This window comes from Nylanderia fulva, unplaced genomic scaffold (assembly GCF_048542155.1).
Source record: "Nylanderia fulva isolate GAGA-0341 unplaced genomic scaffold, ASM4854215v1 Scaffold33, whole genome shotgun sequence".
NCBI lineage: Eukaryota > Metazoa > Arthropoda > Insecta > Hymenoptera > Formicidae > Nylanderia > Nylanderia fulva.
The window spans coordinates 65,562-78,871 of record NW_028190400.1 but is presented as its reverse complement, the minus strand read 5'-3'; the positions used below and the strand labels follow the sequence as shown (position 1 = coordinate 78,871).

General features: G+C 42.4%; 1 protein-coding gene and 1 non-coding gene across 2 annotated transcripts in view; both read left to right on the top strand.

Moving 5' to 3' along the window:
* Nucleotides 1-13,310, top strand: part of Kdm3 (Lysine demethylase 3) — a 315,578-nt gene that overhangs the window by 298,700 nt on the left and 3,568 nt on the right. The window contains 9 exon segments of the mRNA XM_085484998.1: nucleotides 2,365-2,757; nucleotides 2,914-3,669; nucleotides 3,671-5,200; nucleotides 8,873-9,095; nucleotides 9,622-10,031; nucleotides 10,154-10,358; nucleotides 10,747-10,895; nucleotides 11,098-12,538; nucleotides 12,788-13,043. Coding sequence (XP_085341124.1) covers nucleotides 2,365-2,757; nucleotides 2,914-3,669; nucleotides 3,671-5,200; nucleotides 8,873-9,095; nucleotides 9,622-10,031; nucleotides 10,154-10,358; nucleotides 10,747-10,895; nucleotides 11,098-12,538; nucleotides 12,788-13,043 — 5,363 coding nt within the window.
* Nucleotides 9,483-9,552, top strand: LOC146722328 (small nucleolar RNA SNORD36). The gene has a single exon (XR_014925217.1). It is a non-coding gene; the product is annotated as a small nucleolar RNA SNORD36 (small nucleolar RNA).

Below are 13,310 nucleotides of genomic sequence, written 5' to 3'. Positions count from 1 at the left end.
TCTGCGCGAGGTTTTCGCATCGTAATTTTTCCTTCTTCGACATACAAATTAATTCGGTCTAATAAATCAGTCCCTAAGAGTAAGTCATACTGCAGCAATTTATTCGGTACTACCGATAGACTGGTTAAAAAACGTTCATTGTCAATTTCTACTTCGGTATCAAAACGTCCTTTAGTTTTAAAATTCTGTGTGCCTATACCACGAAACACAATTTCTTGATGGGTCAAATTCGGTGACCCTATTTTTATATATCGTTCTTCGCGAATTAATGATAAATCACTTCCCGTGTCAATCAAAGCTACTATATTCTCGTTATTTATTTTTACGTTTTTAAAATATTTTCGTTCCGTTTTCGTAATATCGTGCATACTTTTTATTTCGTTAATTCTAGTTTTTTTTTTCGCAATTTGCTGCAATATGTCCAAACTCACTACATTCAAAACATCGCGTATCTTTTGCTTTTGACGGACAATTCGCTGCACGATGTCCCTGCGCTCCGCAATTATGGCATCGCATCGCATTCCTTGTCGCCCCTGACTCTTCTCGCTCGGCACGTCCCTGGACACGCCGTTCCCTCTCATTCCTTCGCGCTCCCGACTGCTCTTTCCCTCGCAGCGATACCCTCTCGAACGCCTCAATTAGCGACCTTCTAGTACGCAGCCGCTGTACTCGTGCTTGGTCTCGTAAGACTGGATCCGGAATCCCTTCGATGACATATTCGACCATCTCGCTTTCCTCAATTTTAATTCGATTTCCAAGAATCACCTTCTGATGTAGGTACTCATTGAATGTCTCCTCTCTTCGCCAAATACGCTGCTCAAACTGCTTTCTCACATGCACTCTTCCCGGCTCATGGAAAAACATATTTTTTAACTCGTTTAACAGCTCGTCGACGGTAATCTCGGTATACGTTGGGCTAGAATGCAACCATTCTTGTGCTTTGCCCTTCAGGCGTGCTCCGATCAGGATTCTCGTCAGGTCGTCGGTCAAGTTGTAAGCGCCTCTCAATGATTCGACACGCTTCTTCCAGGATTCGAATGCGCTGCTGTCGCCCTCAAAATATCCCAACAGGCTTGCAATTGCGTTTATGTTGGTTACGCCTGCTTCGTGAGAGATCGTCGGACTCCTTGCAGCCACCTCATTTCTCAATTCTCCTCCATCAGTATTCACATTTTGGGTGCGTCTCAACAAATCGTTTTCTTGTCGCATCAATCGCAGCTCGCGCTCCATCAATCGTTTTTCTCTTTCACAAAGTTCCATTGACCGTCGCAGATACTCAACCTCAGTATCATGTATGCTCGATTCGTCCACTTCACCGCTCTCCTTCGTTCCTCTCGTCTCTATCGTCTCTCTCACCCCGTCCTGCTCCTCCTCATTCGTCACTCGCAACATCCAACTGCCCGCTGGATCTTCTTCAAAAAGTCTGGCAATCAACTCGTGCTTCGCGCCAGTTATCGTCAAGCCCTTCTCTCGCAGTATTTCTCTTAGTTCGTTGACGGTAAATCTATTCGCACCTCTCTCAGCGTGCGCCATTGAAAAATCGGTACTCGTCCAAATTCCCTACTTCAAGCTGCAACCGCTCGCAGTCCCACGCAGCGTCAACTCGCGTCAATCCCGGACGAGCCCCCAAAATTGTAGGACTTTTTTTAGACGAACGGTATCAAATGAAAATTTTTTAAGTCTTTATAAAATAAAAATATATTCAATAGAAATTACAAGAGAATTCAGTAATTATTCGGTGATGTTCACGGTAACGAAATCGAGCGAGGACTGTCTAACTTCTTCTGCTCCTCGACAGCCCATTGCCTGTATTTATATCCCTTTTTGTCGGTTTCTAGACTGTTCTTCAATTTTCAGTTAGTTCCCTAACTGCTGCCCTCGTCAAGGCAATCCTAACTTATTTATAAACAAAGTCATGCGAGCTGACTCACTTTGCCTTGTTCGTGTCCTTATTATTGTAAAGAGTTTGTCTCTCGCAAATAACAAGTGAGACAAATATTATCGTTCGCTTATACACAAAAATCATTCGCTCGATATAATTATATTCTAAAATAATCCCAATCCTACAATATTAATCAGAAAAACTCTTAAAATTCTTCCAATACCATGTATTGTCCCACGATTACCTCTTATCCAGAACCCTTTAAGAAATCAAGGATCTGTTTCAACATAGTCGAATCAGTTTCAAACTATAAGAATACATAGACTTCTGATAGTCATAGAATTTTGTTTGCTCGTCTATTTTGGTCGCAAACTGATGTTGGACTCGTCTTTTATTTTCTCTCAGAAAATATAGTCATCGTAGCGATAAGTGACTAAAATGTCTGGTGGTATTGATTGAAATACGTGTCTTGTATTCTGCAGAGGAGTGGTTTGCAGTCCGCGATACCGTGGAGCAACTACTTGCCGGGGGTCGTCGCGGGGGTCGCACCGACGCATCCTCCAAGCAGGAGTCACGGGGCACCGCCGGTCTTGGGGCCGCATCCCGCTGCAAGTCATCGAGGTCACTCGGGTCATCCGAGCGGTACCCCGGGCGGGGCTCCGGCCGCCGCCGCGCACGTAGCCAACTGCAACTTGAGTATATCTCAGCAACGGGAGCGCGAGGAGCGAGAGATCCGGGAGATCCGCGAGCGGGAGACCGAGAAGCAGCAACAGCGCTCGGGGATCGAAGCCAGGGATCACATGCGGGATCACATGGCCGCGCACCACAGAGCCACCTACTACACGCTCACGGGTCACGCAAATGTACCTACACAGGTACTATTTTTACCTCATCTTCTGGGAATAAAGTTTTTTTAATTTTTGTCGACGTTGTTAATTATTTAGTGACAACGTGAACATTAAACATTTATTTTGGAATAATACTTTGCTGAATCATGTATATCATGTTTTTCTATCAATGTCTCTTTTCAGGTGCCGCGACCCTCGAGCGTGCCCGGAAAGGTCGACTACCCGCCTCCGCCGGCGCACACGCGGTTGACGAAGCCGCCAGGTGCTCTTCACGAGAAATCATCCACTGTAGTTGGCTCGTCGCACAGCTCATTACCGAAAGCCGAGCCGAACGTGAACCTGTTCAATTATTCGTCGACGTACCAGCCGTCCTGTCCGACGTACCTGCCGCCGCACGATCTGAAGAACGAGCTGCGACAGTCGTCGTCAAAGTCTCAGCCGGGCAAGAGCGGGCTCGCCGGCGACCACGAGAGGGACCACCACGGCAGAGAGGTGCTGCAGAACCCGCCGTCACTGCTGCCGGATCACAAGAGCTCGGTGATTGTGAAGAACGAGGGCAGGGAACTGGCGAAAGCGCCGACGCCGCAGCAGCTCGCCCCGATGAACGCGAGAAGCTACTTGCCTCTTCAACCAATGCCGCACAAGTCATACGAGCCGCCATTCAGGAGTTTGACGCAGAGCCCGCACCATCTGCATCCCGCGCATCCTATGGAAAGTCTACAGGCGGCGAAGAGCATCGTCTCGTCGGCGAGTCATCATCGGGGCGGTAGCGGCGCGCCGACGACGACGACGACGACGCAGCAGCAACTGCCGAGTCCGCACAGCCATCCGCCACCGCCGCCAGCGCCTCCCGAACCGCGTCTGCATTCGCATAATCCCCGTCAATCCCCGCACGCCCTGCCGTCGCAGCATCCGCATCAACCACCCCCGCCGCCGCATCCCTTCGCCACCCGAACCGCGCTATCTCAACAGGTCGGAAGCAGCGGGTCTGCCGTACGGCGCGGCCAAGTCCACGTATTCGTACCCGCATCCGCCCACGGCCTCGCCGACGCCGTCGTCGCACTACACCACGCCGCCGCCGGCCGGCTCTAAGCCGAAAGTCAGCAGCCCGGCGCCGCCGCACATTTACGGCAAGCCTAACTCCGGTATCATGACCGGCACGCCGGTCTGCCGTGCCTCCGAGCCGCCCGTCGCCGCACCGATACCATTGACCTCGAAGGCCGGCAGTTCGCCTTACCAGCAAGTGCCTCATCATCACGGGGCGCCGCCGCCGCCGTTGCCGCCGCCCGCGCATAGCCGGCCGCCGATTTACGACGGTCGCTACGTCGGCTCGTTGGCGAGCGCAAAACTGCCGCCACCGCCGTTACACGGTTCTCCACCAACGGCCGCCTCGGCGCCGCTTTCGAGGCCGATCGCCCACCCCGCTCATCCCGCTCATCTCAGTACCAGTCCGCATCAGCAGTCAGGTCAGACGTTGCAGCACGCGCAGTCCCAGATCACTACGGCCTTCCAGACGCAACCGCTCGACCTCGGTGTGGAGAGATCGGGCTCGCCCAAGAGGAAAGCGCCGACGCCATTGTGCGACGGTAACAGTCAGCCGGTGTCGTTGGAAGTCTTCAAGAAGAGAAGAACCGAGGAACCGCAACCATTGTCCTTGCAATGCGTCGGCCAACCCGTTCTGTCGAGGGTGAGCGAACCAAGTCCGCTCATTGCCTCGGCCGCCACGTCCATCACCACGGTCGTCAATACCGCGGCGTTGCTGGCACAGTCGAATAGTCAAACGACGCAGGAGCAACGCACGGTGACGGCTGTGAGCCTGGCACCAGGCGCCGCTAGCGGTGACGGTTCCACGCGACCCGCCAGCACCGGTAGCGTTTGCTCGCTGAACCCCGCGCCATTGAGCGCTGCACCTAGCCCAGCACCTATACCCAGTCCGGCGCCATCTACAGCTCCCAGTCCGGCGCCCAGCGCGCCCGGCACTCCCGCCAAAGTAAACCCTAGTACCGGGGCGGACAGCGAGAAGTCCAACAGTCCGGCACCGAGGCCGCCTAGCAGTACTAGTTATCCGGGGCACAAGTTGAAGAAGGCGTGGCTGCAGAGACACTCGAGATGCGAGGACGGCACCGAGAATATCAGCAATATGGTCAGCAGTGTCACGTTACCCTTGAATATCTCCAGGGAGACGCCGTCGTCGAACAGCAAGGATCGCGACAGCAGCAACACGTCGAATGCGAACAACAGCAACGCGCCGACCACCTGCTTACCTAGTGCGGTTAATTCGATTCACAATATTGGTAGCATGGCGGTGAATAGCATTCAAAAGAGCAAGGTCACCGGCAAGAGTGGTCGGAAACCAGCGAACAAGGAGTCGCTGAACGGTCACGCCACGGACACTAGCAAAACCCCGCAAGAGGACTCGTCCAGCAGCGACCCGGAGAGGAAGTCGCCGCCAAAACGAAAGCCACCCAAGGTATCTATCTATACAAATCGTTTACGGTGGCCATTGTAGTTGTCGCTGAAAATTACTCTTGTTCTTAATTGCGTGTGTTGTGTGTTGCCTATTCGCTTGCCTAGAAATTTGTCAAGAAACTGTTGTTGTCGTTGAAACTCTCTTATCAGTTGAAAATGCACGTAAATTTGTAATAATAGATATGTAAGGATGAGGCACGAAAATTCATTCTCGAACTGATGTTATTCAATTTTCTTTTTGATTCACTGAAAAATGGTTGATTTGTGAAGAGATTGTATCTCTATCAGATATGATGTACGTTTTATAAATGTTGGATCTAAATCTATTTAACAACATATTATTGAGAAAAATTTTTTAAATATATTTATATTAATTTATATTTTATATATTTTCTCAATAATTGTCTTAATATATGAACTGTAATATATTTAAAGATTTTTTAATTAGTACTTTGTCATGAGTGAATAACTATAAACGTGATTATTATAATCACGAGTATTTGAAATTACTTAGCGCTAATCATTTGTTTAATAATTTGTTGGAATCGATAAAATTCGTATTTATGAGTTGTAGCAATAAAACGTGCCTTAAAGCTCATTAGTAGATATCATAGAAGCATGAATAAACAGTAGTTTGATTTGCTATGCTGCAATTTTTAACTTAGACTGTCGTGTAAGACATACTTGATTATTAAACATTTTTTTATTTTGCAATTTTGAAAAAAAATTCATATTAATAATTATATGATTCAAATTATAAATTCGATTTTTTTTGCACTTTTGTTAAAATTTTATTTGCATTCATCATAGGATTAAATTCGCAATTAAAATATCATGTTAAATTAACTCACAATTAGATTTGCTCGAACATTTCTTTTATCTTATGTATTTGATAAATTTTTAATATAAAGTAATATCACGGGTCAACAAATTTTATATTAGAATTTAATAAAACTTTATTTAAAATACAGTTTATTAAAAATGTTTGAAAAAGTACAATTCTAAAATGAATATAACAAAATTTTTCAGAATTAAAAAAGTTTTATTAAATTCCAGTATGAGAAAGTATTTCTTTTCAATTTTTGTTGGAAGAAATCACATTAAAATTTTGACATTTTAAATAGCAAAAATATATTTAATTAATGAATATATTTATTATATTAAATATTTTATTATATTATTATATTATTTTTTTCTCTCTAAATCACTAATTTAAAAAAATTTTAAAAAACTTTATAATCTGGTGTGAGTAATTTGGACATTATTTTTTAAAGCTAATAAAAATCTATAAAAAACACCTACTCTTATTCGAATTACACATTTTTTCGTCGACTTGTATTTAATATTTTAAAACAATAATATTTAAATGGAATATTCGAGAGAAAGAAAATTAGTAGAAAAATTCCTAAACTGTTACACAAATATACATATATATTTCGAGTTGTGTCTATACTTTATCGTTGGTGACATTGCTTATGGAGTATTTCAAATTTTTTTCGCAAGTTTCTCTCTCGAGCGGTAAACAATTATTCCGAGTCAGTACCGGCTTTAGGGTAGGGCGCAGTGGGGCGACTGCCCGGGGCGCCGGATCTGTAGGGGCGCTGCTGCCCGGTGCCCCATAGAGTCCCTCTAATAAGATGTCGCGACTCTTATTAGAGGAACTCTAATGCCCCCTAGTATGCAAAAGTACCTATATCTCCTCACTGTGTTATACCCTGACATGCTCTCTATACTTTTGTATATCTTTTGATTCTTTTGTCTCACATCTGTATTTATCATGGCTATCGCGTTCTCCGCTTTGTGCGGATCCTCATCGCCACGCTTGACGCTCGACTCCCTCATCACGCGGGCGCCTTCCGTAATCTCTCAAAAACTCTAGTTTAAGCTTTGTCCTCTAAAAAACCCGAAATAATAAAAGTATATAAAATACAAAAAAATACAAAAAATAAAAAAATATAAATATATAAAAAAACAAAAGCAAAAAAGGAACTACAAAAACTTTCTACGTCCACGTCGTTAGCTCTGGGTAAAGCTAAAGGAAAGTTTTTTGAATTTTTATATGCGTGCATTCGTTTATATCCGTTTAGACTAGTAAAAATATCGAAAATTGAATGGGCGCCACGATAATCTTGCCCAGGGCGCCAATGTTGCTAAAACCGGCACTGTTCCGAGTTAACGCACGGCACAGTAAACCAAGTTTAAACTCGCGCTATAAGCGCCATTTTCCTGCGCGAGGCGTGTATTGCGGTATGAATCATACTTTGTAACGGACTGAGCGCGGGTTCTCGTAAGTGTTTCCTCGTCGCACGTTCCTTTGTCGAACTGCTAATTAATTCGTCCGCGGTCGCGCGAATAACGTCCAGCATTAGAGCGGATCTCTCGTCATGGTCAAGTTTCGCAAATGGGTAAATATATTTTCGTTGTTCACGTATTGTTTCATCGACAATATTGCGACCTAACCTCTTAAACTCTTGCAAAGTGGTTAGAGAAATCGGTGAATTTTATTTCATCGGAAGATTTTACGAATTATTTGTCGAATTCTGATGACAGCAATGATAATTTTGTATTGAAATCGAAAAAAAGAAGTACTCCAAAAAAATAATTCCACTGTACCTTATACATACACAAAACTCCACGCGACACAAAGAAAGTCATGAGGACACACGTGTTGAAGATGAAAATATAAATTAAACGAATGTTAAATATGTAAAGTTAACGTTGAGTAAAATTATGGACGAATTATATAAGGTTTATTTAAAATGAAGAATATTTAAATATAATTTTGTGCATGCGATAGATGTTTTACTTTTGTATATATAGATTTAAATAGATTTTTGGAGTTATATGGGGAAGAACAAATTATTACATATGTGAGATTTATAAAATAAACAAACATGTTTGCTATCAGAAAAATTTAATAATAATGTCCAATGTTAATTTTATTTTTGAATATATGAGAAGACTAAAATTGTATAATAGCAATTGTGTAAAAAATTTTCTTTTCTTCAGCACATGTTGAATTCTTTTTCATTTTTTTTGTGTTGTATAAAATTATATAATATATGGATGCATTTACAAATAGTTTTGTAGTATTCAAATGAAAGAATATATTTAAATATAATTTTGTGTATGCGATGTTTTACCTTTGCGTATATGAATTTGAATAGATTTTTGGAGTCGTATGGGGAAGAACAAATTACATATTTGAGATTTATGAAATAAATAAATTCTCCATATTTGACAAATAATATCACACATATGTGTTGTTCACTATCAGAAAAATCTAATAATGTTCAATGTTAATTTTATTTTCGAATATATGAGAAGACAAAGATTGTTTAATAGCAATTGCGTAAAAGATTTTCTTTTCTTCAGCACACGTTGACTTCTTATTCATTTTCTTTGTGTTGTACAAAATTTTATAATAGATGGATGTATTTACAAATAGTTTTATGAATTAAAGGATGAATGTTATGCGATAGTTGCTTAAGTCTTTTGTATCTGTAGTAGCATTACATAATTTTTAACTTTGCTTAGATTTGAATAGACTTTTAGATTTTATGTGCCGAATGGTAGCGCCGGAGCAGTAGTGTGAGCAGTTAGTAGCTTCGGCTAGTAGATGCGGCAAGAGCATGAACTTCCTGACTACTTAATAATCTATGCCCTGTGGTAGGTAAAACGAAAGAAGGGCGCCGCACGAAGGCAACAAACGGCCGCGGAAGATCAGCGGAGGCGAAAAGAGGACAAGCAAGGCGGCGGAGCTGGTGCAGGCAGCGAGTCCAGCAACGAGAGCGAGGCGGGCTCCGCCAGTGACACCAGCGAACAATTGAGCACCATTCAACCTGCTTCGAGGGTTCGACATACCACGGCCAATTCCAACAATTCCTCAGGAAACGGTTAGTTGACGTAGCTTGTTGTAAATGGACTTCCCATCAGGTGAACTAACTATTCACTTGCAGGGTAAGTGAGATCCGTGTTCCATGATCGTACAATTATTTCTCTCTAGAGCTGTACGAGAACTCAAGAGAATCAAGAGTGATTGACAAACAGATTAATTTATGCATCATTTTGTGGAATTTCCATCTTTGCTAGAAGAAAACAAAGTTTATAAAAGAGCTCTTGGATCTTTTATGTTTTCTTCGAATTCACCATTTTTAAATTTTATAATTCGATCTCACGCACTTACCCTGATTTCCATTTACATTATTACATTAGTATACATGCATTATTTAAAAAAATAAGTGTATATATGTACACACACTTCACTTATTTTTTTAAATAACATATACATGATGACAATATAAAACAATTGATAACATTGTGATATTTATGAGCTTTTTAACACTGAATTGCACTATAATCACACGATTTAAAGTAACGACTTAGACTTATTTTAATAAAATCAAATACATGATTTATTAGCAGGAAATAAGGAGCCGAGGAAACGTGGTAGAAGACCAAAGACTACGAAAGGCAATGAAGTAGGAGGGGAAGATCAGCAGCCTCGTCAGAAGAAGGAACGTAGAGACGACAGTACAAGCGGCGGTAACAATGGACCAGGCGGAAGTGGCGGACGAGGTGATCCCTTTCGTAAACCACCGATATCGCAATTGAAGAAAACTGGGGAGAGCTGGCTGCAGGATGGCGCTTGTTTCGAGGTGGCTCCAAAGCTAGCCAAGTGTCGCGAGTGCCGATGGACGCCGCATCAGCGCTCCAAGAACCTTCCTCAAAACATCTTCTGCAGATTTTACGCGTTTCGCAGACTGCGTTATACCAAAAACGGACAATTGGCAATAGCGGGATTCAGCGACCCACACAAGGATGCATCCGAAGTAAATAATCTTTTCAAGATAATAAATTAGTCACATAATGATTACACTTGAATTGTAAGAAATCTTACAATTTCAATTCAAAATGCATGCCTCACCCTAGAATTATCATTACAATGTTACAGGATGATCTTCGATTATGGTTACCAGGAAAAGATAATCAAGAAACAACAGGAAAAGATGACAAATCGGAGAAAAACGAGAAAGACAAAGGTGACCGAGAAGATTTAGATTTAGAAATGGCTCATCGGCTGCTTCGACAGGTTGGCGATCAATTTTGTGATCTTTTACATCAAGAAAAGGACGCTCTTCAAGAACACATGGCTGAAGGTAAAATTTTAAAATTATTTTTTTAATTAATCTTTCACATGTTTTTCATATTAATATATTAACGTAAATGTCATACGTATCATCGATCAATAAATTGCATGCATTAATAAAACCTCGATTTGTTAAAATTAATGCTATCGATGTTTTTTTTTTTTTTTTTTTTTTTTCCAACTTATTTGGTTTTTTATATTGTATATATTTTACATTTTATATAAATCACGATCACACAATAAGAGCGCAAAGATGTACAATTTTCAATTTTTGCACTTATTATTTGCAAAATTATAAACAAAAATATTTAAATGCCAGGCTGCATGTTTGCTTGCATAATTTCTTTCGTTCGCATGTTTTAACGCTTTGCGCATCGATTATGATTATTTTTTGACAGCGAGTTCGGGGGTTGTAGACGCAACAGTAGCATGGAAACGAGTGATCCAAGGTGTTCGAGAGATGTGCGACGTGTGTGAGACTACCTTATTCAATTATCATTGGGCCTGCGGCAAATGCGGTTTCGTTGTGTGCATCGACTGTTATAAGGTAAAATATGTTGAATACATACACTTTTTTCAATTAAACACTAGAAATTAAATGATGACAATATTACTTTTTGATACTATTATGATATTATAATATTTATAATATTTGTCGAGCTTTTTAACACTGATATTTATATAAAAATGCGTCGCTAATTTTTTTTATAAGGAGAAAATGTATTAATAGAAATGTATAAATATTTTAGGGACGTAAAAATGGGACAATCAAGTGTTGGGGCGAGAGTGGAAAAGACAGAGACGAATTCTCATGGCTTCTATGCACGAATAGACAAGCACATGAACCGGAACGGCTCATGCTCACGCAAATTATCGCTGGGGACAGTCTTTTGCGATTGGGGCAACGTCTGCACGACTGTCGTGGAGAATGGGGAATCCCCCAACATTGCGTTTGTTCTCTCGTAACTTCGACACAGTCCAACGAGATCCTTCGAAATCTGATCAAAGGTGATTCTGTGCTTGTTCTCAACGGAAATGTAAAGGATGCGAAGGAAGAGAAGAAGATAAATGAATCTAACGGTGCATCGGAAAGCAAGACCAACGGCGAGGATAAAAACTCACCGCTGAACTGGCTAGCGGATGTAGCGTTGCAGAATCAGGACAAAAACGAAAGCGGTTCGAGTTCGGATTCGGATGAAGATCGCGAGAACTTCTCAACATTACGGGAATTGCTCATCAGGCCATCGCACAAGTCAAATGGTAGCGGCGGATCCAGATCAAATTCGCCGACTACCAACTCGAGCGGTGGGGTAAACGCTACTAGCGGGGCCAGCAATAACGCTTCGCAAAATAATGTCGCCAAATCCAAAAAATCAAAGATGGATACGCTTGATGAGGTAATATCCAGTGTGATCGAGCATAGTGTGAAGAAGGAAAGGGATAGCGGTCTGGACGACGAAAAACCACGGGAGTTGAAGCATTTTGTGCGACGTTACAAGTGGACTCAGCGTGGCCGAGAGCCATTACCGATCAGAATTATGACGTTGACGGAGAGTAAAAGCCTCTATCCGGATGTCCCGCATTCCTGGCTCTGCGATGGCAAACTATTGAGGTTAAACGATCCGAATAATCCCAATAACTACAGAATATTCCAGGATCAATGGAAGCGAGGACAGCCGGTGATCGTATCGGACGTTTCCAAGGCGCTGGATATGAATCTCTGGCATCCGGATTCGTTCGCCCGCGATTTCGGCGATGAGAAGAATGATCTCATTAACTGTATGACCGGCAATTTGGTGCCCAATCAACCGATGCGTAAGTTCTGGGAGGGATTCGAGAACTACTCGAAACGGCTAAAGGACGACCGGGGAAATTCCATGCTGCTGAAATTGAAGGATTGGCCGCCTGGCGAGGATTTCGCTGAGCTACTGCCATCAAGATTCACGGATCTAATGAAGGTTCTTCCATTATCCGAGTACACGCATAGGAACGGCAGACTAAATTTGGCGAGTCGTCTGCCTAATTGCTTCGTGAGACCAGATCTGGGCCCAAAGATGTACAATGCTTATGGTTCCGCTCTTCACCCCACTAAAGGCACGACTAACCTTCATCTCGATATCTCGGACGCTGTAAATGTCATGGTATATGTAGGGATCCCAAAGGATGCCGATAGCAACGAACACATCAAAGGTATGTATTTAAGGCTGCGTTCGGAAACATTCCCCGAGTGCATTCTCTCTCTTTCTATGTCGCTTCTATGTCAGTGATATTATTTAGAAAGAGAGAGGGAATGTATCTACTTGGGGAACGTTTCCGAACGCAGCCTTAATTTTAATTACACGCAGTAATTATGGAACTGTATTCATCAACTGTGTGTCATTGTTTTTGTTAAAACAATAAATTTTTAAAAAATTAATATTATGACATTTGTTGTTACAGAAGCGTTGAAAGCAATAGACGAAGCAGGCTGTGATGTTCTGACGCGTCGTCGTGCTCGCGACCCTAACGAAGCACCTGGTGCATTATGGCACATTTATGCGGCTCGTGATGCGGACAAGATTCGAGATCTTTTGAATGCTGTTGCCTTAGAACGCGGAGCTCGCTTGGAGCCGCATCATGATCCCATACACGATCAGAGTTGTTACTTGGATGGAGCATTGCGCGATCGATTGTATCGAGAATACGGTGTCGAAGGGTAAGTATCAGTACCCCCCCCCCCCCCCCCCCAATCCATCAGGATGTATTTTATGTACTTTTGGGAAAAAACCTTGAAAACCTTCAGGGAATTTCGTACAATCTTGAAAAATCATGGAATTTGATTAGCATTCAGGGAATTAAAAAAAAATTTTTTTCGTTAATTTTATTCTCATTTAGTACTTAAGAAACACATGTCTAACATATCTTGGCAATATTAAAGTTTTTAATTAAAATTTTATGTGACTTTTTTGATTGACAATCTTTT